The following is a 26,359-nucleotide window of genomic DNA, read 5'->3' on the forward strand; positions in this document are numbered from 1 at the left end:
AATACAATGAGAAGGTCTATAACAATTAAATACCAGATCAGAAATATTGAACAGTGATATCCCTGGTTGATCCACAGTATCGTTGTCTTACCTGAACTCACACTTCCGGTAAAATCGTAATTTCGGTTATAAGAATAGCCCGGTTATTTGCCTAATTTTTACTGGCAAATAGGCTATGCAATTAAGCGGAATCTACTGTATTAAAGATACTGTAAGTTACGGTCTTGCCAAGTTTGGTTACAGTCCATTGAGTAGTTTCAGATGAAAAAGATTTTTAAAGCTGGAAATGTAAAATTCAGAAAAAAATCCTTTTCAAGACCCATAACTCAAACATCCATCTATCTAGAGGTCTTTCTGTCAGAAAATTTGGTCATAGGTCCATTTCATCATGCTGAACAATTATACTTCCTGCCAGATATTAGCTAAATGCAACTGTTTTTGAGTTTTTTGCAAAATTCTGTATTTTGATCCCTATGGTCTATTTCTAGTAACTGCTGCAATGTTTATTCACAGATTAAAAATCTCCATGGTGATTTTCTGCAGGAAACTCTAAGGAACAATCATATCAAAAGTGCAAAACTCCATGATAAGTTCTCTAATTTTCATGGAAATTGGTAAACAGGTAGATCTCACCATGCTAAACATTTTAACTTCTGTCAAAAGCTAGCTAAACCTAATGATGTTGGAGATATTTGCAAAAATATATTTTTTTGACCCGTCATCAAAAAAACATATCAGACTAAAGTGAGATCTGATCAATTGATCCAATTTTCTCGTCCTGAAATGCATTAAATACCTAACACAGGATGTTAAACCACATTCAATCAATCAATATTGATATTTTTTCAGATGTGTATGACTGAACTGTCAAGTATCCACCCAACTTATCTGTACTCAGTTATGACCTGTGACCCTGACCAGACACTGAAACTGAAGCCCTGTCAGGACAACCCCTTATTACAGTTCCAGATCCTTAGAGAACCACAGACGGGTTGTGAAATACAAGCTCTGAATGCTGGTGAAACTGAGGGACTATTAGCGTATTTGTTTTCATCGTAAGTTTAAAAATAAAAACATAAGGATTATAATTGTGCAATTTTCAATAATTCATTACCATAAGATAAGAATCAGTGGTGGATTTCATAAAAAGTCATAGCAAGGTCATGATATTACTATAGAATATTGCAATTGAGTAAAAGCAAATAGTGTGAGGTTTATTGTTATGATTTCAGGGTTGGTTTGTTTGTTGTGTTTTTTGGCATCAGTTGTAATTGAAATATTTTGTTTCATTTGTACTTATTATGCTTAAAGTGTTTTTAAGAAGCTTTTTATAATACCTGTAAGATAGATAGTTTTACCTGATTTCTTTTCTTTAAAGAAGTCAAGCACACCCATCCTTACCTGGAAACTGATATAAATGAAGTGCTCAGTTCAGGTATTGAGTTTGTTGTTAGTTGACTCTGTAGTATAATTTATTCATGTTCTCTCTTTTGTTTTTTCAGGACTGCTTTAAGTTTTGGATACATTCACCAGTTTTTATTCTGCTTCCGATATTTTGTATCTCAGGAAGATGTCCTCAATTTCCTCATCTCTAAATACAGAAGTGCCAAAGTGTATGTATCAAATATAAGGTTTCCATTATGATAATTTATTCTTAGAGGAAACATAACTGAGTGTTCTTTGAACATTTTTTTCTGTAATAAGTATTATTTAAAATTAAGTTGGATCATGTGGCAATTAAAAACAAAATTATTACATAGCAAAACATCAATTATCTTCAATGGAATTAAAACACAAGAGATGTAGGCAAGGCCTTTGAGAATAAATTTCATGTTTCATGGGCAATTTTGCATGACATGTACTTTGTTCATAGTTTATAGCCAGTGAAAAAAGGATGTTCATAGTTTATAGCCAGTGAAAAAAGGATGCTTTCTTGTTATTATTTAATTGATATGGCAAAAGTAAAAAAATATGTATAAATGAAATGGACAAAAGATGGTCTGAAAACCAAGAAATTGATTATAGTTGGTCCTTTTTCATTTGATTAGGTTTAGATATCTGAATTCAAATTCATTACAAAAAACTGAAAAGTTTGTTCACTTAATTTCTACCTTTTTTTAGGAGTGGTAAGTCAGGGGAGACTAATCTTTCCAGACTTAGACAGAGAGTTATAGATCTGTTATATTTTTGGATTGAAGGATTTTACTCAGTGGATTTTGATGATAACTCAGACCTTATAGATACTCTACAGGACTTTCTAGAGGAATCAGTAAGTTTGTTCATTATGTAGTATCTGCTTCCCTTGGCTAAATTGCAGTGAACTTTACTTGGCACTGTTATAGTGCTAATATGTTTAGATTAAGATAGCTAATTGGATATCTGATGTCAGGTTAAAATTTCATTGGATGACATAATATTAGAGTATCGATTCCATGATTAAACACCTTTAACTTTAATGTATGAGATTATTTCAAAGATCTTGTTTATTACCATACTCATAGATGTATTCAGCATCATAATATAGATAATTGCATTCCATTTGATCATTGCCTTAATTTGATGGTAAATGTAACCCTGTTTTGTTGACACCTCCAAATTGTATAAGTATGATACAGTTATCTCCTAATTGGCTTAAAAGCACCCAACCTGTAACATCAATATTATTTCCCTCTCGTTATGTCACCTGAGTGTGCATCAACTTCAGGTTGAGACTATCAACTCTACCCTTATGAGCCTGATCATTTCACAGGCAGATGTACTTCCACACCTTGAGTGCAGGAGGTCATGGGTTATATCCCCAGCTGAGTCATGTTCTATAGAATTGGTAATCACTGCTTCTCTGCCAAGCATGCTGCTTATTGGAGACAGAGTTATGACTGATTGGCTTGAAGTCAGAATAATGTGTCTGAGTGGGATGACATATCTATCTGGGGCCTGTTGCTACTGTGAACTTGTACATTAGATATGTTCTCAGAGTGGTAGCCTAGTACAAATAAACCAAACATTATTTAAAATCTACCACAGAATAAGTTATCAGAGTTCATTCTGAATTTAAACAAATTATGTTTAAAAAGCCAAGAAAAAATGTCTGAATGCAGCTAAATTTATGATATAAAATTTAGTGTTCAAGTTGTTGTCATTTTCCAGCAGGGCTTGTTTATGAAAGGCCAGATAAAATGCTGTTGCGCAATTCAATATATGGCAGTGTGCTTGATCGATAAAATGCTTTGATCATGCTGCCTTCAATCAACCATCTTAGAAACTAACATAATTGTTTCTCAACCAAAGGGCTTCTACTCCAATGAAATCTTTTTAAACCAAATCCTATAAGGGCTGTTTATTGTTTACATTGGTTGGAAATGCATTGCAATTGACAGAAATGGACTTCAGGAAATGTCTATGTGTGATTTGAAAATACACATTGCAAAGTTGTGGGGAGGGGGGTATATAGACACATTGCAAAGCGGGAGGGGGGTACTTAGTGATAGGGGTGTCTGTATGTCCTTCCTTCCTTCATTTCTTCCTTTCTTCCTTCCATTTCACAGGGGAACTCATCTCTTATCTGTTACTCCTTCTACACCACTAAAAGAAATTGAATGAATCTTTCAAAGAATCTTAATGACATGTTCTTGTTCCCATTGTGCATCTCCTATTTTAGATTTTGATCCAAGTCAATATAGTGGTTAAAAGGTACATGTTATCAAATGGGGAATTGTGGGATACCAAAGTAGTGAGCATTGCTTAGTTTTTCTAATTTTAAAGGAGTTATAAAATCGAAGATAGAAAACTCAATACTCTATTTTACATGTATATTAAAATTTAAAATACCTATATTTATAATTCTAGAGTATCAAACCATCTTCAGAATATGAAGAGCCATCATTACAGGATTTACTCAATAGCTGTTTGATTGGTCAGAGCATTGATTTGGTATCCACGGCAACAGAGGATAATATTCATGTTTTTAAACCAGGAAATCAGAAAAAGGTAAATAACATCATCAAAACTTGTCTAATTTTAGATGCAAAATTTGTGTTAAAATTTTGTAGCATGAAACTAAATATAATGTAATGGGTTTTAAATTTTATTCCAAAATATTTTGTTAAGGACTATTCCAATTAGGATCTCCTAGAAGCAAAGGAGAAAGTAATGTTGGTCTAATGATATCTCCCAAGTTTTTGTCTGGGTAATTTCAACAGTGAAATTACTAAAAAAAAATCACTAAGAAATGCAATGATATTATGTTTCCAAGTATCTATAACTGTGAAGTAAGATGTGACATTTTTTTATTCATTTGTCGAAAACCAAGAAATATTTTTTTTAAGTTAAATCTGACTGCAAAAAACTTTACTTGCCCAAATCAATTTTGGCTGGCCACAAGTGACAGAAACACAGTAAATTGATATGGAATATTTATATTTCTTTTATATTTTGAAATGTTTGGATTACTCTGTGCTTTGAAAAGTAAAGTGCAAAATTTGTATTCTTTTTTAAATAATAAATCATGAATACTTTGCTAAAAATACATTGTCTTAAAACTTAATTATCAAAAATTTCTGATTTGAAATTTTTAGTAATTATATTTAAGATTTGATTGTAAACTATCTCAGGTAATTTGCATAATTTAATTCAGGAAGCTATTGATGAACCTCAGGTAATTTACATGTAGCTGGTAAAATCCACTGACCCCAATATAGTTTTATTAATTGATTCTTTTTGCACTGGGTCTTAACTTTTACATTCACATTTATTATCTGTTTCATTATTTTTTTCATCTGTCTTAACAAATATATTTATCATTGAATTGCTGACATCCAAAAATTCAAAAGTAAAGTATGTATGTTTTGATAATGTCAAATGTCAAATTAAGATTGAATTTGAGGTCTGTACCTTTATTTTTGTAAAATTAAGGCAGAGCTGCCAACCCTTACTACTTTAGTCTAAGGCAGCCAATTTAGGCCATTAAATTATGTTGGATGAATTAGGAACTTAACTTTGGGTTGGCAGCTCTGTTTAGGCTTTTCAAATGTGAAATTTGAAACTTGCAGTCAACATAAACCCTACTCTTCATAAGAAAAGATATAACTTCTCTCTTATAAAAGAAAACGATTACATGAAATTAACCAACAAAACATTTAACATTGCTAACTTCTACAATTTTCAGTCCTAATTTAATTTAATCCCAAAACTATTTGAAGGGCACTTAAGTCTAGCACATACACTGATCCCCCTTGTAAATCTTATGCTGTCACTATGTCTCACTCTTTTTCTTCACATGCTCCTCTAGCCAGAAATCTATCACTTAAATCCCAATGTACATTGTCAACATCTCTTTCACCCCTGTCTGTCTGTCTGTTTCTTAATTTATTTCTCAACCTGTGTTTAAACACAGTGAATTTCTCTCTCAGGAATCGTTAGAGTTTAATCTCCCCCTATCAAAAACATACATGTCACATTTCATTTTATTATTATTCATTTCTTCTGAAAATTTTCATGTCAATATTTTTGATGATTTTATGTCTCATGGGATTTTGGGACTTTGTATATTTTTCCTTTTTATATACTGATATTTTAATTTTGGTAGATGGATATTTTCATGAAATATATTTTATGACATTTTTTTTAAGCTTGCTATTGCAATTTTGTTATGTTATTTAATCCTACAAAAGCTAATATTCACAGTAACAAGTGAGTTACTGGTTAGTAAAAGGTCTAAACATGTTCTACATTTTAATTTCTTTTTCAATTTGAAAGCTTAAATATATTTTAAAAGGAAATATGTTTTTTGATATCTTAGAATCTTCTTTTATGTACACTTGCAGTGGGACACACTGAAGTCTGTGATGAAACCGAAAACTGCCAAGTCTGTCCTACCTCTTGTTAAACCAGGGCCAGTAAAACCTCAGCGTAGAGGGAGCCATGGTAACATTGATCGGGAGCTGAAGCTGTCACGAAGAACTGATAACTTTACCTTAGCTGATTATACACCACAGAAATTAGCTGAACAATTAACATTAATGGAGCAGGTAGTACATAATTGCAATTTTTAAATCATCAAAATTCAGTGGTTTTTTTTTATTGTTTTAGGAAAGGAGCCCAAGACCCATCAATTGAGAAAAAGAGTGGGAAAATTGCAGCTTTAAGAGATAATCTATATACTTGAGGGCAAGGATTTTTAAACAGTATTCAAAAACAAAATTCTTTTTTTGGCTCTCAGGACTACCACCCCACATTAAATACTACCATCAAATTTTTATAGAAAATGTCAAACTCATTGGTTGGTCTTGTTATTTTCCTTTGATCTGATAAATGACAAAAATAGTTCAATGTACACATTACTTTCTAGGGATTATTCCACCAGACACATCCAGTCCATTTTTTGAACTCAAAATACCAGGGTATTGGTGTCTCTATGACACTAAACAAAACCAGAGCACCATCTACTTTCAAGTAAGTATTGCCATAGTTTTGGATATTATGTTTCCAAAAGTTAAATACTTGGCTCTCAGGCCCACCCTTTTCTCTCCTGAGGGTTCCTCATTATCCATTTTATTACCATATCAATAACCCTTTTGAGGCAAAAGGTTCCAAAAGAAATGCTGCCCCACCTCATGAGAAATGGCCTGAGAACCAAGAACTTTGAGCTTTAATAAATACCTTACAGAATTCCATTGAGAAGATACTATGGTAAAACTCAAAGATTTAAGGTAGTAGGCATAGGGTGAAAGATGCAACTCTTACACATCATTGGAACATTTGTATTCACCAGTTTACACCAATCGCATGTAAGCATCTAAGTAACTTGGACTGATTTCATTCTGTTTCAAAAGAAAGCTTGAAAGGCTTTGGTGAAATTGTATATGTAACAAACATATCACCTATTTCAAGAGTTATGTCTCATACCCTAAGTCTACCTCCTTAATTTGACGTCTTGATACTGCCTTCGTTTATGCTAAATTTCCTTCAAACTTTGAGGGAGTGTTGGCAACTGGGATTTATTTTTAAAAAATCTCTTACCGTCAAATGACTCTCTTGAGCTGTTTTTCCAAAAATGAAGAAGCATTTGGTATGTGCACATGCTATTTCAATTTAAATTTTTTTACCAGTATTTAGAAATACAAAAGTTATTTATTATGGTCTGATTATTTAAACATTCTTTCATAGCTTTAAATTATGAACATTCTTTATTCAGACTGAATAACCCAGACAAAGAAAGTCCTCCAGAATCCAGTCTGTTGGTTTGTGGTGTTGGAAATCAGTCAAATATTCAGCAAATGATAGAATTTTCCAACCAAGTATCACATTGGGTTGCTGCTGAAATTGTTAGCTGTTCTTCGTCTAAGGTAATTAGTATTAAATCTTTAGATATAGAAATTGGATTATTTATGTCTAGGACTTCAGATCTTCATAACTTGAATAGTATAATAGGAAAAACTTTACTTACTTAGAATTAATGATGTTTAGTAGAACAAGCCATGAGGACTTCAGTGTTAAATTTTCTTTTTTCACAGAGCCAGACTATGGTTTTAAGCAAGCTTCTGTACACTGCCCAGGCCTGTAAGGACATGAGGAACTATGCTACCTGTATGTCCATATTAGAGGGTCTTGAAAACTTGGTGATTAAACAGCTACCAATCTGGAAAAATTTACCTGGGAAATGTGTCACTGTCATGGAGGATCTGACTTCCACTAGGGTAAGACATAATGTAATATATGACTAATATTTTCAGAAAAAAATGGTTGTGGTAAAGTTCCGTATGAATTTATACTTTGTTCCCTGAAATCCACTATAGATTTTTATACCCCTGCTCCATTGGAAAGGGGGGTTTACTATTTTACCTGTCTGTCATTCTGTAACACATTTTTTTCATAACGAAACTCTTAGCTTCTGTTAATCACAGGCTCTTGATATTTTATACAAAATTTTATATGGCCATATCAAATCATCGGATGCATTTTTGTACTCATATGTCTGCCCAAAATTTTGGTTGAATTTTCCATATATAGTGGTAATACACAATTTGTTTTCATATATTTCTTGGCTACTATTAATCAAGGTTTCTGATATATTGTATGTAGCTTCTTATCTATGTACTGTATCATAGGATGAGTTTTTATACTTGTATGCAAACTACTTCCTGTTTGCCAAAAAAACCTGAGTTTTCATTATATACAATTTTTATCACATATTTCTCAGCTTCCATTAATCACAAATTGCTGATATATTGTACTAAGCTTTCTATAGGTTACAAGATGTGTTTTTGTACTCACATGACATCCACTTCCTGTTTGCCAGAAAAAAAAATGAACTGTCCATATATCATGCTGGAAAGTTAGGAAATCACTAATGAGCCATGGATCACACATTTAATGTTTTATTTTGTAGTTATTCATTTCAGTCAAAGAAAAAAATGAGTACATTGTGTGCCAAATATATTATCAAAACTAGAAGTAGCAAGACCTAGATATAATTTTTGTTTTGGTCTTTCACTAATGAATAAAAGTACAATACGTACTTAGTTAATCTTAACCCTTAGTAGATAAAAGATAAAAGCCAATAAGTTAATCATCCATTTTCAGCCTCTCTACCATTGAAAAATAAAAAATAGAAAAATGCTAAATTTTATGCAGACACGAATAATATATGTATCATATTTTCACACTTGAAAGGAATGAAATAATATCAATATCTGTTGTAGATGTTTCTGAAGAGTGATGTAGCTGCATTATTGAACAACAAAGACAGTCATAAATATCCCACAATTCCATCTGTCTTACTTCTGCTACTTCATGTTCAACAGTGTGAAATTGGTGGCTTTAAGCTTGCCAATGGCATGTACAAATGGAGCAAAATGAGGTACATAGTATACAGTAAAGTAAATTATTTTTGTGGAAACAGATTTTTTTTTTTTTTGCTTTTCAAGATATAAATTCAGTTCTGCTGTTTTTTATTTTCAGGACTTACACACTATGTTTAAATTATATTCTGTAATAACTAATGGAGCTCATATGTGGCAATTTATTTTTGTATCCTAGTAAAATTAGCTCACAAAATAACTTGGTAAAAGAATTTGACATTAGTTCTTAGGACCTATAGATGCTTTGTGTCACATACATCATTACTAGTATCTGAACTGACAGTATGCTGTTTTATATTTCTAACCTAAGTATGAAGTAAACTGCAATGTAGCATTGTCTCATTTTCAGGTAAGATACATAGGCAGAAAACCTCTAAACATAGAGATTGTTTAGAGGATCCATCTACAACATTCCACGGGCTTATAAAATACTATAGTAGTAATGATTTCCCCTTCAAAACTTTCTTTACTGTGAGATTTTGGTACAGTTATCTATACTAGCTATAGATTATAGTAAGATTTGCTCTGTACCAACCGTATTGAGTATTAAGAACAGCAAGATGTAAATATTCAACATTAGAAGCTAGCTTTTTTCTTTTTTCTTCCTTTTTTTTCAGGTATTTGATTAATAGGATAATTAATTGGACAGAATGAATAACCAAAATATTATCAGGAGTGCCGAAGAACGACTAGATTTAACGAGTGTGCAGAACTTGTTTTGCACATGAGTTAAATCCTCACAACTGATAATATTTTGGTTATTCATGATAACCAGTTGATTACCCTATTTATTATATACATTTTATTCATAATTTATCAATATTTTCAATATGAACTTTGAATTCTGTGGTTGGCGTATTGATATCAAAGTTGTGACGTTTGGCAGGAGAAAGCGCGAGAGTGAAATTACTGAATTTATTTCACAGTGTGAATTAAAAATTTATTACACTGGGAACATTTGATAAAACACTGCTATCTATATAATAATTAGATCCCTTTAATTTGTGTCTGTATAATCTATATTAATGACTTGATTTCTCTTACAGGTCAATATGTCATGCAATTGACCAGATAAGAATATTCAAGAACCATCTGTATGGATTTGACCCTGACCTTGACCTGCAGGAAGTACTTGTTCAGAGGATGCAGGAGTTCTGTGACCAGGATGTTCATGTGATTGCTTCTCAACATGACACCAACTTCCACAGAATGTCTTCAGGTGGCATTGTTGGTGCTTTCAAGAAAATGAAAGGGAAGCTCTCAAAGTAGAAATGGAACATCTCAAAGTAGTTTGGAAGTAACTTGATTACAATGACCAAAGCATAAAATCTCATTTAACTTGACTTTTGGACTGGTGAGGTCTATTACTATAGTGAAGCTGGTCTTTACTCAAACACTTTTACACTGAAGGACTAATTTAGACAAGTTTGGTTGGAGGAGTTTTAAAGCACAATGAAACTGAACATTGGTTTCTGTTATTCAGGGTTCATTTTAGACATATTAAGTACTCCTCCGTCTAAGAATCAGGCAAACGTGTATAAGGTGTAGCACATGAAGAAAAAAATACACAGATATTTTATTGCATTATCGAAGTATTTATACCTCAATCCATCAAGAAATTACTGTCAAAGTGTTTGTAAAGTTTGTGTTTTTAAGATATTGATAGGTCAAATTAAGTTGAAATGCACTGTGGAAAAATGGTGGGAAAAATTTCCCAAAGTTTCTCCTTATATAAGCAGTCAAAAAATATTTACGTCACCAATGCTCAGGAGAAATTTGAATAGCTTAATAGTTGTTTTCTAGATGTATTTTTGAGGCAAAAAAGACCAAATTGAGAATTATGATGTGCCACCCCTTTCCTGATTCTTACACAGAATGGTACTTAGAGCTAGTACAATGTATCATCAGTGTTACCCTTTCAAAGTGCAGAGAAAAAAATATAACATTAAGAAACCTTTGCTATAGTTAAAAAAAAAAGGATAAGTTGATATCAAAGCTTTCAAATATTAACATAAAAACAAAACACTCTATGAGAATTATGGATAAAGGTGAAGTTTTAAAATTTAGATCGTGCATTTTAAAAATCAACAATCAGATAACATGCCTCATCATAATTAAGTGCATAAAAGACATTTGAATCAAATATAATAATAAATATTCTGCAGATACAAAGCTCAGCAGGTATTGATTCTACATTTGTTTTAAAGCAATTTGACCCAAGCTTCTGACCTTGTTGGGTTATTTCAGTTCAACAATGTCAGAAGTTTATATCAAATTGCTTTAAAAACATGCATAATGTTTAAATGTTTACAGTGAGAAACTTAGACAAAAAATTGTTTTTCAAGTGTCGACCATATCAGCTGACTTATAGATTTGAAATGTGTCTTATTTTATAGTTCGTGTATACTCAGTATTAGATAAGAAATATATCTTACATGTGCCAAATAAAGATAGTTCCAATGTACAATAAAGTGCTGTTTTTTTTTTTATCAACTCTTAACAGTTTGTTAACAGATATATACATTTAGGTAATTACTACTTGTATAACCAGCATGAGTATTTACTATTAATGGTAGTAATGTAATGTAGACAACATTGTCTGTATTTGACTTACCAATTCCTTTATAACTTGATGCCATCACATACATGAATGATGTTGAAGCTTTCAAAGAATGATTTTAGATTTGTGTAGATAATTGTTAAGACTTCTGATCAAATCTTTCTGCGATTGTTATTTTCTAAAACATTTTTTCACTGTTTTAATACCAATTTGAAAAAAAAATGATACTGAATACAAGTCTAGCTAGGCTATTGAGTGTCTTTTTTTTTTTTAACTTTTCAGTTTTTACCATGATCCATTTGTTATACGGACTTTCCTTTTAGACTATTCATTTTGTCTACAACCTAGATTTTATTGACTCAGTAATTTTGTTATTACGGGTACCCTTCATTCTAATATGACATGCTTCAAAGCTCTTTAGACAACAGCCGTGGTAAAAAAATGATAACACACGACCAACATTTCATGCAACACATAGGCTGCATGTTTTCAAAAATATGAAGAAACTAGTCATATTAGAATCAAAAGAAATCACAGAAACTCCATTTTATCATTTTATTACCACAGGCTGGCCATTTATGTCATTAATAAAGCCCTCACTACCCTTGGGGTAAAACAATTGAACATATATGGCCACCCTGTGGTAAAACAATGATAAAAAGGAGTTTCTGTGATTTATTTCTTAATTTAAATATCTCTTTGGTTAAAAATCTGCCCTACATTATACCAATGTCTCTTACTTCATTATAAAGAACTCCTACTTGACAGCTATTCTTGGAAGACACAATGGTGTACTGTGATAATAAATAATAAAGTAAGACTTATTGTTATAATGTAGGTCAGAATTCTGTTCAAAGCTATTTGAATAACTTAATAGCCTGTATCTTTTTGAAGAAATTGTCGTAATTCACTGAAAATATTACAGAAATAAGAACTTACATAACTTTGAAAGGTCTTGAATAACTTATTAATTGGTATGTGCGTTTTGTAAATTTAAGAAATTATATGTATTGCAGTATTTTAATGACTGTACACTTGTACTGTACAATAACAGCTCAACTTAAAAGTTTGGTCAGCCGTGACATATATTACTTGCCAAAATATTTTGTTACAAATCAAAATTTTAGTTCGGCATTGCAAATTACATTATTGTTTTGCATTAAATATTTTAATTTTGTTTTGATATTTCGATGCAATATATGTGTGATACACTGTATATAAATTACACATCCTATTTATAGAATATTTTATATTTTTATGTGAGTTTTATGATATTACAAATATTTATGTGAATTTTTAGCCTCATTAAATCACATTTGGTATTTCATTTTAACAAAATAATTAAGTCATTTTTCATATTTATGGAATGCCAGCCTTTTTAGTAAGTTTTTCAAAGGGACATAACCCACCAACACCTGACTACCTGGTTGGTGGTCTCATTGGGGAAAGGAAGAACAGTAAACATTTTTCTTTGAAACTTAAAAACTGTTTACACTTCAGTAAGTAGCTAAATGGTTTGAAAATAATTATTCAAAAGTAACCGAGTACTTACCACAGCTACAATAAGTCAAATATTTAAATTTGAAGTCTACTGCTGTCCATTGCTCCAATTGGAAAGTAAACCAGTCTGTTGGGTTGGAAAGTTACTTCCCTTAGCTCAAAATTGAACAAAATGAAGTCAACTTTGGGAATATGAAAAACTTCTATTGTATTACTTGGATTTTGGAATTTCTTGTATACACCTACAGTCAGTGTAATTTTGCATTTTTCCACTTACTTCGATGAATGAAGGCATGTTTTACTTAACTAAACAGGCTTTGAGTCGATAGGGGAGACAACTTGTTTCTTAATTTTGGGTCATGTGACTTATGAATTAGTGATAGAATTTTGTTTAATTGGGATAAGGGCTAACCATGTTGTGATTTTGTGAATAGATCTGTTATTTATCTGTGATATTGTATATACTATATATATTTATTTATATCTTTTTATTTTGTATTTTTACATTCTAACTGCTGTATATTTTTACTTTGTTAAATTAAATGCATTTAATCTGTTTATGCATTTATTCTCTAAAATTTATTGAAGGTATGTACAAATGTTGACACAGAAGGTTTTAGATGGTTTTCTTTATTTATGATTTAGGAGTTCTTTAAATAGTAGGTAACAATTTTAACTGGTCTAATTATATATTAAATCTTCTCTGGTAAAAGATCTAACAGTCTCCCAATGGAGGTCATGGAATAGGTTCACATGAATATAATTTAAATGAACCAATCATATTACATATATTTTCACCATCACACTAACACTGTATTGATTTGTTTTTTTTTTTATTTTTGCAAGAATTCAAAATGTATTCATGTTTACCTCTGACATCCAACAGAATTTTATTATGTGTTCTATATGACTACATTGAAAGGGGAGCTACATAGAAGATTTTATTTTACCTAACTTGTTTTGACTTTTGTTTAAGCAAATCAAATTGTTTTTGAAACACATTTTATTCACTAATTTTAATTTTAATTCTAAAGGTAACAAGTACTATCTTTAAAAAAAAAGATAGCCGCCGCAGTAAAATTTTGCTCTTTATTACTTCTAAGTTCCTACATTTCTTTCAAGAAAATAACACATTGCACACAATTTTTAAGGTTCCAATAAAGTTTTTTTTCGAACGCCACTAAGTTATCAGTATTTGGCCAATCAGGAAAAAGAACTCTGATCAGGTGATTTCCATTTCCATAGAGGAGCGTCCTTACCGACTGTCAGAAAAAAATATTTTGTAAATCTATTGAAATACAAAACTGATATTACAAAATACATATACCATATTACACTTAGTCTGATGATATATTACTTTTGTATTATAGAATAAACAAAATGTTTCAAATCAAAATAAAAAAATGCTATGTACCTTATCAAACAACTATGTATTATACAGTGACACATTCCAGTGATGATGTATATGACATCATATAAAATTGTTGAACTTGTTACATATCTATTCAAAAATTGAAAATAAATTCTGTCAATTTTTGTTTGACTTTCTATTTGCCATTTGCTAATTAATTTAAATATTTTAATGAATTCTTGCAAACTAAGTTTGGGTATAGATATAGGACTGTCTGTCTGTCTTGTCTTCTTTTCTTGTTAGTGCAACTCCATCTTATCTGCTCAAAGGACTTTGATGAAATTTTATAGTTAAGCTAGGCATTATAATGTGAATATGGACATGAATGGAAAGGTTATTGTTGCCTGTCTGACAGTTCAAATCTTGTAACACAAGCTTGTTTGGTATGGTTTGATTGTTCTATGTCATGCCTGCAAGGGGAGATTTATTTAAGTATTTTATGTTTGACATCTTAAGTGAAGCTGGTATTATTTCTCATAGAATTTCCACTTGAACATGTGTGCCATTAGAGAAAAAATAATTCTTTGAATTTTTCTAGTTTCACATCATTCATAAATCTATGATTCTAGTAGAGAATTTATGTCAATTCAACCACATGTAACTGTTATAGTATAAATATGTACAACATCCATACAGGAATAAAGAACAAGGAGTTCTAAATTTTAGTTAAAAACACAAAGCTTGAAAAACAGTTTTGATTTGCTACATTTAAAAGAGACAATTGGAGTGGATATGACTTTGGATGTCGTATTGGGACGAACTACCTCGTGGTGTTATGTTTGTTTGGAATTGCCTTGGTTCACAAATGCAAACCAGCAACAGTTTAATATTAGAAACAAATTATTGATACAAACTTGTACTCATAATAGAATATCACAAATGTATTACTAATCTAGGAATACTTGCCATAATCCATATGATATACATGTACTATATTGCAATACTAAAAATGTTGCCTGTTCAAAGTTTAAACCAGTGGTAACTTGGATTAATAGAAAAAATACATACAAAATGAGTAAAGACAAAAAATATATTACTCCATTTGTACTTACAATATTTCATTTTTCGATTTCACAATGTTTTAATAAAAATGCTGCCAATCAACAAAATAAACAGGTAGAAGACTGCCTTAATTTCAGTTATGTTTCAGTCCAAATAACTTTTTTTAGCTACAAAACAGTCTATACACTTCAATATGACCCTTGCATCATGAATTGTTATGAGCATCAATTCACAATATTTACCTTTATATACTTATAAATGTGTAGGATAAATACAATAAATTTGATACTTGCATAATAAAACAAAACAAGAACACAGTAAACACTTTAAAAAATCAGTTATAAGACATTTTAGCACAAGGTTTTTTACCACACAAGAAAATATTGGAATTATCTTGAGGGTTGTGGCCCAAAAATTTAAAAAATGATGGACTAAAGCAGCCAATAGCAACAATTTCATCAAAATAGTATACATTGCTCATTTTTTTTCTAATGTCATTGGAATACTTTGTTATACTGAATTACTTTTCCTTTTCTGGTCTAATTCTTTAATTGGTACACACCTTTGCTTGATTTAAAAAGAAAAATGAGTATTCAGGGATCTTTGCTGAATCTAATATATATTCTATTTTTGCCCTCTTTTAAGTAGGTACATGTCATGATCTGAAATCAGATGATGGTTTGATTTCAACAGAAGTTTGGTCTGCTCTGCTGGATCTAATTTCACTTTTTTGTACTTCAGACCATTACACTTCCACCTGATGATGAACCTATATTGTCTAAAATTTAATCATAATCATTTATATAGTATTTAAGTATATAATAATCAAAAGTCTGATTGAATACAATATACCCAAAAGAAAAAAATATATATACTGCCTATTCTTGCAACAACTGTTTACGATTTATTTTCTCTGGTTGAGTCATGCTGCGAATTGTGTGGACCATTATGTTAATCAAGATATGTTAAAATTGTGAGTTGTCTCCCATGTCACAATTTAAATAAATAACCTTAATAAACTTTTTTATTGATGGAATTTCAGCCTTATCCAGGACCTTACTTCAAATTTAATACATAAGGAGTAAATTATAGCAATAATTAATACTAAAAAATGCAATCCTTGAACAAAAATGCGTTATTTAAATTTCAAGTACGTCCGTTTTGAATTTTGTTTGTACCTACTTCTTGAGTGGTTATGAGATATTTCAAGCACCAGCTTTTACTTGTTTCGTAGAAAGTTTGTTCTCCGATAAATAGCGTGGACATAACACTAAATTCCAAAATGATGCTAAACAAATCACATTAAAACAATTTTATTTTGAACTGCAGAAATTTTGCTTACAGATAGCTTTTTTTATTTTCTAGTTCGAAATTACTGACCGAGTATCCCTAGCAACATTCAAAATGGACGTCTAACTTCCGATGCTCTAAATTAATTTGTAAACAAACAGTGCTGTGCCTTGCATTTCAATCCCAGAACATCATTGCACACTGAACAAGCATTTGGTCATTTTGTTTTCTAAAACAGTTGTTGTACTTGTCCGTACTATCCATATTTAGACAAGCCAAAGTCATGTCGTCTTCTCGAGAAGCAAGGGAGTTGTACGAAGCTAAGCAAAAGGCAGTCAAATACTACAACGAGAATGGCGTGCCAAAGAAGATTGAGGAAATAATGAATTCTATGTTTTATGATAACCCGGCAGATGTTTATGGTTACTTGGTACGATGGTACAAACACTAAATTGGGTCATTAATAAGGGGGCCTAATGGCTGTGTTACGCAAGTGCTTAAGGTTCTGGACTAAAAATCACGAGGTCAACACTGCTTAGAGTCCAAGCCCCACATGTGTCTAGGTTACCAGGCACTTACCCTAGCCCAGGGGTTTCACCGATTTTCACCACAAGCCTGGTGACCACGCAAGAAGCTCACATTAGCCATACAGTCGTAAATCTTGCCACCGTTTAAAAAGCTCAATTGTTGATTTGTACATGCATGTGTATTCACCAATATTAAATGAAACTTACCTTTACAATGATAGTTGCTGTTGATTTCCCTTTTGTCAAAGCTATTACATGAATTCACACTTGTCATTTTGCTTCATCCCATATTTGTTACAGAAACATCTTTTGACATTGTAACTTTTCTTTGTAATGTCAGTAATTTTTCAGTTGAAAAGACTGGAGAGTTCAGTATCAAAATAACAGGAAAATATGATATTTTCATCAGTGGCTTCTACATCTATATGAAACTGGTAAAATGCAAAATACTCCCAAAGAAAGATAAGTGTTGGAGCTATAATATGATGTAATATAAATAAGTTTTATTTAAAAGTCGACATGAAATACATATTAATAAACATAAGCTCTATTGAGCTTTTGACTGACAGCTGGAGCTGCTTGGTCCAACATTTTACATGTTTTATTATGTCATCATCATGATATCCTGAGTTGGAGAAAATTCATTATAATGTGCTGTTAACCCCTATTCCAACGTCTTCCAGTAGTTTATTTTGCCCATACATGTACAATGTAGTACCGGTACATGTCCATGTACACCAGATCCTTACTTTTCATATTGCCATTTTTCAACTTCTTTATAATAGATTTACTTTGTTGGGAGCATAATACGAAATGGAATGAAACCTGAAAAAGAAATTAAGAATCTAACACTGCTGATAATGCCAGAGAAATCTTAGACACTCTAGGATAAGATTTTGATATTCTCTAAAGAGGCTCTACAGTGGGTGTCTGAGATTTCCTAGTCTTGCATTTCTGTCATTGTTTGATTTTTTTCTCACATTTAAAACTGCTTTTGTTATTAGTACACAAATTCAGAATGCCCGGCTTGTCAAAATTTCTTTGAATTTTCAAGATTATTGTAATGTCATAAACATCCTTTGTTTTATCTCACCTGTTGGTGAGATAAGGAAATCTCATGGCTAAAATTATGGATATCCTTATCTCTTTAGTGAGAAACAATGTTCAAGCCAATTTCATGTAGTCTCACACCTGCTTGGTCTGATCTTAGTCCAACATCATTATATCGCTTGAATTGAAGTAAATTCATGTGACTGAAACCCCTTTTCCAATATCTTGCAGGATTTTTTTTCAGACCCATTGCATTTTTATTTGACCTTTTAGACTTCTCTACAGATCTGTTAGCTCCCCACATGAACATATAATTTGCCATTATTTGAAGCCCTTGTTGTTCATTTTTATTTTAAAATCTTCTTTTCTGAAACTACAGTGTTTATTGTAACCAAATTTGTTAGAAGCATCCTTTTGATATGTGTACATATTTACTTTAAAGTTTGTGTCACTGGTAGTGTTATCTGGAGCCTAAACATGGCCGGCATACAATGTACAGAGATGTGCCAAAAGTATCCGGTCGCTTGTAAATTTCCTATTACTTTCTATGTAAGATCATACTTTTTCCAAAAATTGTTAGTGGAATACTTCTCAACTGATTGTAATGATTATTTTACTATTAAAAAGAATGATGAATTTAAATTTTGTATTTTGATGCTGTTTTACAGTATCATTTTTAGAAGTGTCATAGAGTTTAGTACAGAAAAAAATGAGGTGTCACAAATTCAGTAGGAAATAGTGTAAAATTGTAATGTCATCAATTTTCTTGGTAATTTAGTTGTCAATATTCATCTTTTTTTCAGTCAGAAAACCTCTTTCAAAATAAACAGTATAATTTCAAATATTTTTTTAATATTTGTTAAAAAATCATGAAAATTAATTGTGAAATAATTTTAAAATAATTTTTGAAAATAAATATGATTTTGCATAGAAACAAGGATAAAATTTACAAGTGACTGAATACATTTGTCATGTCTCTCAATTTTTTCAATCAAAGAGGTATCTGTAAAACTTTGAGAGATACAGAAAAATAAATGTTTTCTTCATTATTTAATATGGAGAATTCTACATCAGTTTTCTTTAGTTTGAAGTTGTATGACAAGTTTTTACCAGAGTTATTGTCCTGGTATTAATAACATTTTTTGCTATTTGTGGCTTATAGTATCTTGAAAAATACAGTGGATAGGGAAATCTTTCATTTACTGTAAAATGTCACTTAGTGTCAAAGTGATCAAAATAATCCTAATATCTTTATATATAACATTCTTTAATTAGAAAATTCATTTGTATTAAACTTAAATTTATGAAGTCTCCCCCCAATTGTAAACTTTGAAATTATCAGAACTTAAATGAGAAAGAAATTTTACGACGAACTGTAAAAATATTTTACAATAAAAAAGATTTAGTACCACAAAATTCACTAAATTTCAGTCTTTAACACCAAACAAACTTAAATTCTACTATACAATATCTAGAATTTTGAAAGGCTTGACCATGAGCCATAGGCACAACAAAGCTTAAAATTGCCCATTAAAGAAATATGATTCAATTAGAGTGTTAAACAACTGACTCATTAAAATTTTACTTATTAATCAGTGGTTGGGAAGGGAATTTTGAGAAGGGGCTATTTTCAGGTATCTTAAAAATTCTCAGAATTTTAAGGGCCATTTGTTAATAAATCATGTAAATTTCTTTTATGTGAAGGGGCCATTTTCTATCAGAAGGGGCAAATGTCCCATGGTCCCCTGCCTTCCCAACCCCTGATTAATACAAAACACTAAAAATGGTCCATTTAAACAAACCACTGCTAATGTTTTTGTTGAATTTTAAAAGAGGTCAAAATAGACTAACTATATTCATTTGTATGTACATGTAGAGAGATTTCTTCTCTTTTTCAGTCCAAGTTCTTTGAATCTTTAGCAAAGCCTCCAACTGTGTCTAAGGTAAGTGGTTACATTGGTATAATCTTACTCAATACTAAAATTTTTTTTAATGACGTGAAAGATGAAATACTTTCCTCTCATGCTTACGACTTAGTGATATTTGGCGGGTACCTTTCATCATAATCAACTTTGATGTGTTGAACTGACTGCAAAATAAAATTTTTTGTGTTAATATTGTATGGAGAATAGCCCAAAATAGGTAAAACCCACATATTTTAATTGTTATTCTGCAAAATTAATACACATTTAATGGATTACAAGAACATTGATTGTCAAGTCAGCTGTGAGATATAAATTAAGCATTAGTTTTAAATTCTAGTAGTATACAAATCTATGAAAATTACAAAAAGTTTTAACCTGTAAGTAAAACTTCTTTGACTACTGTAACAATATTAATTTCTCGATGTACCAATTTTGGCTATTTTTAACAGTGAACACAAAAGTTCTAAAAATAGTACCTGTGAAATTTTCTTTTAACACTACATAAATATGATGCTTATCATTTTTGAAACCACGAAAATTGATACCTGGGAATATGTCCACTTTATAGAAACTGCAAAAAGTAACAACTGCCAAAATTAATACGTTCATAGTATTAAAGTTAATGAGACAAGACACAATGAATGCCATGATTTCACATTTATTTATAAATTTTTAGATAGCTGCTAGACAGGCATATGACAGTAAAGGCCAACCAACAGTACAGACAGAAATTTATTGTACAGTGAAAAATGAAGAAAAGGTAATTGATTTCAGTAGTTGGTTTTAAAAAGTAGCAGTCTTTATAAAACAGTAATCGAGGAAACCAATATTCTAGCAGAAATCAAGAGAGTGTAATTCAGGACACAGAAAACATGTTATTCAGGACATGAAAAACAGGCAAATACAGCAAAAAAAACATAAACTAACCAAAATAGTACATACAAAGTAACAAAAGTAAATGAACAACTCTGGCTCCTCTAAAAACTGGGAGTATGGACTAGGTGCACCGGTAAGGTAAGTGTCCTCAGCTTTTCTAGAAACACCATAATAACAATGTAACTACTTACCTTAGATACTGTTGGAGGCTTTGCTTAAGATTCTAAGAAATTGGACTGAAAAAGAGAAGAAAATCTATCAAACGTAGTTTAAAATATTTATTTGAAATTATAGTTTGAATCTCCTTGTTAATCGTCCATTTAAGATGTAGTATACATTGTATTTCATCAGGTGATTGCTACTCCACCAAGGGACGATAAACTCTATTTCTTCTAGTTGACTACGGTAAAACCTGACAACCAAACCCTGTATAAACTGGACATTGTCTGAAGTCCCTTTTTATCAGTTTTGATGCTTTTTTTGTACCTATGAACTTGGCAACTATTTAGAGCGATTCAGAATTCTTTTTTTTTAATTTGAAACAGAACTTGATTGATGATAAATGGGTCGTACGAAATTTGCATATGAACACTGAGGACTCATCAAACCACACTAGTTTTGACAAAATAGTATTACATGCAGAATTTCTTTACATGCATGCATAAAATTAAAGGGTTTGCATTTTTTTCCAAAACATATTTTTTTCAACCAAGTGTGACCTCTTCCTGTGTAAAACCAACACCTTTTACTGTAAAAAAATCTCTCATCCAAAAGGGAGGCAGTTTAGATTGTTTTCACTGTACATTTCTAGTTTTTAATTAATATCTTCTTTCTGCACAGTTGTCTTATACACATGTCAGTGCTACACCAAACAGTGCATTGTTGGACAATGTACGTGTCGAGGAGCGAGAAGTTGATGACCAGCAGAGACAAGAAAGTATCAGTGCAGCCCTAACTATTCTTAACCATGACATTAATAACAGAGTTCACACCACAGATCCTACACAACAGACAGAGTTGGATGATGTTATCATGTAAGATATTGTCAATGTAACTTATTCCAGGGTTTCTCAGAAAATTAGGTATTATGGGATCATAAGGATAACTAATTTCTGTAAGTTATCATCAGAAACAGACTTGATAATTCCAAGTTTTTTTTTAACAAAAAAAAAGTCTTTCTATTCTTGAAAGTGAAACCTATACACCAGAGAAGTTATACAAGGAGAAAAATTTATGTGACTGGTATTGATAGAATGTCCTCATGAACTGGAAGGTAGTAAAAACTAGTTTAATCATTTAATCATTCAAAAGTGAACTTTTATCAATAAATGATCGTTAATAAAACTGAAAAATTTTTTAGTGTAAAATCAGTATTGCAGGTTTTTATACATGATCACCTTTATCAAGGAATCAATTAATCTGGTCCTAATAAAAATTAAGTTGTTGTAATCGGCATCAATTTTAAGCGAACATTCTACTTCAATATTTTGTTGACAAAAGTCTATTTATGTAATGATAGAGCTCTCTCATATTAGGAAGCTTTATGATGAATTAAAAGTTGCTGAGGATGAGAGATTAGCAAAAGAAGCTGCTGAGATGGCCCAAGAGGAAGGAGATTCAGCAAGAGATGATGATAAAGCCAGTGTATCTAGTGGAAAAAAGGGGAAGAACTCTGCTAAGTATGATTCTTTAAATACTAACAGGTTTTATAACAATTAGATTTTTATGGTAAATAGATACCAGTAATTGATTGTCTGATGTGGTTAAAAAATTTGGAAGCTCAAAGATTTTTAGAAAATAATTTCTAGTATGTAGTCTTCTTTTATTCTTTGAAATGAAAATTAAATAGAATTTAGTTTCAAAAACAGAGTTGCATAAGTTTTGTGGATGCTTTATTCCATGGTTTTAAACTTGAAATATTTTTGTTATAGTTCAGTATTTTCATATATGAAATTTAATTCCTTGAAATATTAATTTTAATAATTCTGGTGTAAATTCAAAGATTGTGACAATTTTCAGTGATAAACCTGGTCCTAATAAAAAGTGAGTTAATGCAATAGTAGTTTTAAGGTTATGGTGTAGACAATCTAAGAACTTTCTGTGGAAAGATAATTGATGAAATCTTCTTGCATTGCTAGTCTTCTTACCTGAGGAACATAATATAATATAGTATGATATAGTTTCAACATCTTCTAAACATTTCTGTCAAAGTTAATTCTCTAAGTGACATCTTTATCATGTCATACTTATTTCTGTTTCAAATAACTATAGAATCTGTTTCTTCTTTGTCATAGTCCATTTTTATGTCTCCAATTTATCATTTTGGGCTTTTGAATTTTGAATTCAAGTACTGTCTATACTTCTGTCCTGAAAATTTACATCAGCTAAAATTGAGGAATCCTAATTATTGTGAAAGTATTTTAATTCATGGATACCAGTTTTTGTGGATTACTTAGGGAGAAAACTCAAGTTACTGGATTCTTGAATTCATGGTTTTGAGGTTTTCAGTATACACTTCAGTGGAAATTTCTTGTTTGTTGGAAACCAAATTTCATGGTTTAGACTACCTATGAAAACCACGAAAATTAGTATTCCACGAGTAATAATACTCTAACAGTGGTATGCATTTCATTATTATGAGTGATTTCCTGGGGACACTTTTTTACAAGTTGTTTGATTTAAATGACATGGAGAAATGTGATTTTATATCATTGTTGCACATTTATTTTAATTTGTATGAGAATTAAATAACTTTTAACCTTAGGCATCCTTACAAAAATTTAAATATATGTAGGAGCTACACTGTAGGTGGTTACACCAAAACACAATTGACAGGTGCCTTACAAATTGTACACATTATTACAAGGGTATATTACCTCCCCTTGTATATGTTGATGCTATATTGCATGCTTCTTTCAAAATATAAAATAAGAATTCTAAGTCATCACTGCACTTGTCAAACAGGTGTTGTACATGTGAATGGATAAAGCACCTGTCTCAATCTGACTATTTCAGGTCTATGCATAATTTTAAACTGCTTTAACTAATTATCTGTTTATTTTCATTGCATGCTCTTCTTCACATATTATACTTGTTATATATTCAGTTTGAGTTAAATTGTTACTTTTAAATTCATTATTGAGAAAAACACAATGATGGTTTTGTGGTAGCATGCTAGCCATGAGTACTTCAGGTAGTGGGTACAATCCCTGTATGAGACACTATTAAATTTGTAGTCACTGTTTTTTTTTTCAATAAGCACACAGCATGTAGGAAGTAGAGTGATGAATCTTGTCCTGAAATGCATGAAATAATTGCCATAGGATGTTAACCTTCATTTAATCAATCTGTGAGAATTGAAAATCTAAACAGTTAATTTTTATTCAAAATTATGTTGCTTTTGAAAATATACTGGATATGTATTTTTCTCCCTTGTTCAAAGCAGATAACCTATAAATACACTGTTTATCAAATTAGTTTGATATTTAATGCCAGTGTATCTGCAAATCTATAATATACACTAGCAGCTAGTGACAAGCTTATTAGTTTAACATTTTGACCAGAAAAACTAAATGAAGATCATTTCATATTATGATTCATTTTTAAGTTTACTTCTTTCATACATTAACTGGTAATGATATGTTTTTCAGATTGATTTTTAAGTGCTATTCACTGTAAGAATCAGGCAGTGGGTGAATCATTGTGGAAAAAAAAATACGCAAATCATTCCATGAAATCTTATTCAAAATCTTATCTAAAATGCAGAAATGGCATTCATTTTTATTATAAGGGTTAGTAATTTTAGGTATGAATTTTATGAAATGCATAGCAATTTCATCATCAAAGGGAGATAACTCACTTTTCCCTCATGATTCTATTGTAACTTTAAACTTGCTTTTTCATGCATCATCTGACAATTCTAAGATGAACAAACTGTCAAGTTGTCTTTTATAGACAACATACCATGTGCCCACATTGTCAAATTTGTGTTTTTTTAGCATGATTCATTATTTTTCTGAGCATGATTCAATATTTTTCAATTTTGCCTGATTCTTACAGAATCTAGCACTTATATATCAAACACTGTTAATTGAACTCCGCCAGTATTTTTTGCCAGACTTAAGAATTTGCTAAAACTGAAAAAATAAATCTTTTAATTACTAATTAAACCAAAATGCAGAAGGAAAGAAACTTGCAAATATATTTATTAAACAGATGGATTAAAAAAAAACAAGTTTTAAAAAAATACATTTAATATACTAATTTTTTTTTTTTAATTTGTAAATCAAACCTGACAATTAATTGTTGATATTGAAGTTAAAAATCAACCCTCCATCCCCCCCCAAAAAAAATGAAACATTAATGCATGCAATGTTGTTTTATTTTAAGGAAAGGCAAGAGTCAAACAGCTGTATATATTCCTGAAGAACCAAAAGAAAAATTTTTGTGTGGGAATAATGCCTTCACAGCCATAAGCCAGGCTATTTGTTGTGCAGCAGCTCAAATAAAACAAATACAGTTGTATCAGCATATATCCTGTCTTAAATATGGTCAGGTGAGTCTTTAAACTTGTTGTAAGTTCTAATTGTTTACTGTAGATAAAGAAATACATGTATTTATTATTTCTAGTATTCTAATTCCTGTTAAGAGTGTCAAAGAATAACCAAGGGAACCAAGGTTATAGTGGAAATCAAAAGAATGTAATCCAGGGGCAAAGACCAGACATGGCAAGTTGCTCATAAAAAGTCAAAGTCTGGGGTGGACGAAAGAGGAAAGGAAAACTATGACACGTTGAACAAATCAGTTTTCAAGGTGCAGATGGAAACACAGTAACGATCTACGAGTTCATGATGATGACAATAAAACTTCATATTTAAATTACTTCAAACTTTATAGAATTGTGGATTATAATGGTCTTAAAGTTTGTTTATATGTTGGTGATATTTTTTGTTAATAAATAATTGAACTTTTTTTTTCAAAAGTGCCTTGTTATTTTTTCTTCTAATTTTACAAAATTTTCAAAAAAAAAAATACTATATCTCAATTGCTTCAAACTTTAAATAAACAGCTGTTTATTATAATGATCTATATACTTTTTGGCAAAAATACAATTTTTTTGTTTCGGAATTATTCAGCTTTTACACTCTTGGAAGGATGTTTTTTCCTCTTGTCACACCATATCTTTCAAACACATGATTGGAATTACTTCTAACATTATATATGATATGTGAATGATGGTTTCAATATCAGGAAAATAATTTTCGTAACACTTTTCTCAGTAACAACTAATCACAGTCTCTTGATATTTGGTATCCACCTTCAGGTATGGGTCCCATATTGTAGAACCGATTTCAGGCCTG

General features: G+C 30.9%; 2 protein-coding genes and 1 long non-coding RNA gene across 17 annotated transcripts in view; 2 read left to right on the forward strand and 1 right to left on the reverse strand.

Annotated features, from left to right (window-relative positions):
• Window positions 1-14,454, forward strand: part of LOC148620759 (kinase non-catalytic C-lobe domain-containing protein 1-like) — a 51,874-nt gene extending 37,420 nt beyond the window's left edge. For 8 of the 9 annotated variants that reach the window (XM_088574538.1, XM_088574542.1, XM_088574543.1 and 5 more), the window contains 11 exons: window positions 850-1,055; window positions 1,503-1,613; window positions 2,122-2,269; window positions 3,847-3,987; window positions 4,634-4,654; window positions 5,823-6,026; window positions 6,347-6,450; window positions 7,193-7,343; window positions 7,512-7,694; window positions 8,700-8,857; window positions 9,905-14,454. In XM_088574538.1, the coding sequence (XP_088430664.1) occupies window positions 850-1,055; window positions 1,503-1,613; window positions 2,122-2,269; window positions 3,847-3,987; window positions 4,634-4,654; window positions 5,823-6,026; window positions 6,347-6,450; window positions 7,193-7,343; window positions 7,512-7,694; window positions 8,700-8,857; window positions 9,905-10,127 (1,650 nt within the window). In that variant the 3' untranslated portion in view covers window positions 10,128-14,454. The remainder of the gene's footprint in view (window positions 1-849; window positions 1,056-1,502; window positions 1,614-2,121; window positions 2,270-3,846; window positions 3,988-4,633; window positions 4,655-5,822; window positions 6,027-6,346; window positions 6,451-7,192; window positions 7,344-7,511; window positions 7,695-8,699; window positions 8,858-9,904) is intronic. The other variant, XM_088574544.1, reaches the window with a different exon arrangement.
• A 2,244-nt stretch (window positions 14,455-16,698) lies between these two features.
• Window positions 16,699-26,359, forward strand: part of LOC148620760 (enolase 4-like) — a 28,146-nt gene continuing 18,485 nt past the window's right edge. For 2 of the 6 annotated variants that reach the window (XM_088574548.1, XM_088574550.1), the window contains exons 1-7: window positions 16,699-17,051; window positions 20,097-20,141; window positions 20,800-20,883; window positions 21,840-22,033; window positions 22,535-22,678; window positions 23,019-23,042; window positions 25,389-25,554. In XM_088574548.1, coding sequence (XP_088430674.1) covers window positions 16,905-17,051; window positions 20,097-20,141; window positions 20,800-20,883; window positions 21,840-22,033; window positions 22,535-22,678; window positions 23,019-23,042; window positions 25,389-25,554 — 804 coding nt within the window. In that variant the 5' untranslated portion in view covers window positions 16,699-16,904. The remainder of the gene's footprint in view (window positions 17,052-20,096; window positions 20,142-20,799; window positions 20,884-21,839; window positions 22,034-22,534; window positions 22,679-23,018; window positions 23,043-25,388; window positions 25,555-26,359) is intronic. The other 4 variants (XM_088574552.1, XM_088574553.1, XM_088574549.1 and 1 more) reach the window with 3 other exon arrangements.
• Window positions 17,563-21,844, reverse strand: LOC148620761 (uncharacterized). Of its 2 annotated transcripts, none has more exons than XR_015920951.1 (3): window positions 21,191-21,844; window positions 20,253-20,287; window positions 17,563-17,973 (listed from the first exon to the last, which is right to left on the reverse strand). It is a non-coding gene; the product is annotated as an uncharacterized LOC148620761 (long non-coding RNA). The 2 variants fall into 2 exon arrangements; XR_015920950.1 differs by having other exon boundaries at window positions 20,050-20,287.

The sequence above is a fragment of the Perna viridis genome, chromosome 3, assembly GCF_037379345.1.
Source record: "Perna viridis isolate PV_CMFRI_1.1 ecotype Kerala chromosome 3, ASM3737934v1, whole genome shotgun sequence".
Taxonomy (NCBI): Eukaryota; Metazoa; Mollusca; class Bivalvia; order Mytilida; family Mytilidae; genus Perna; species Perna viridis.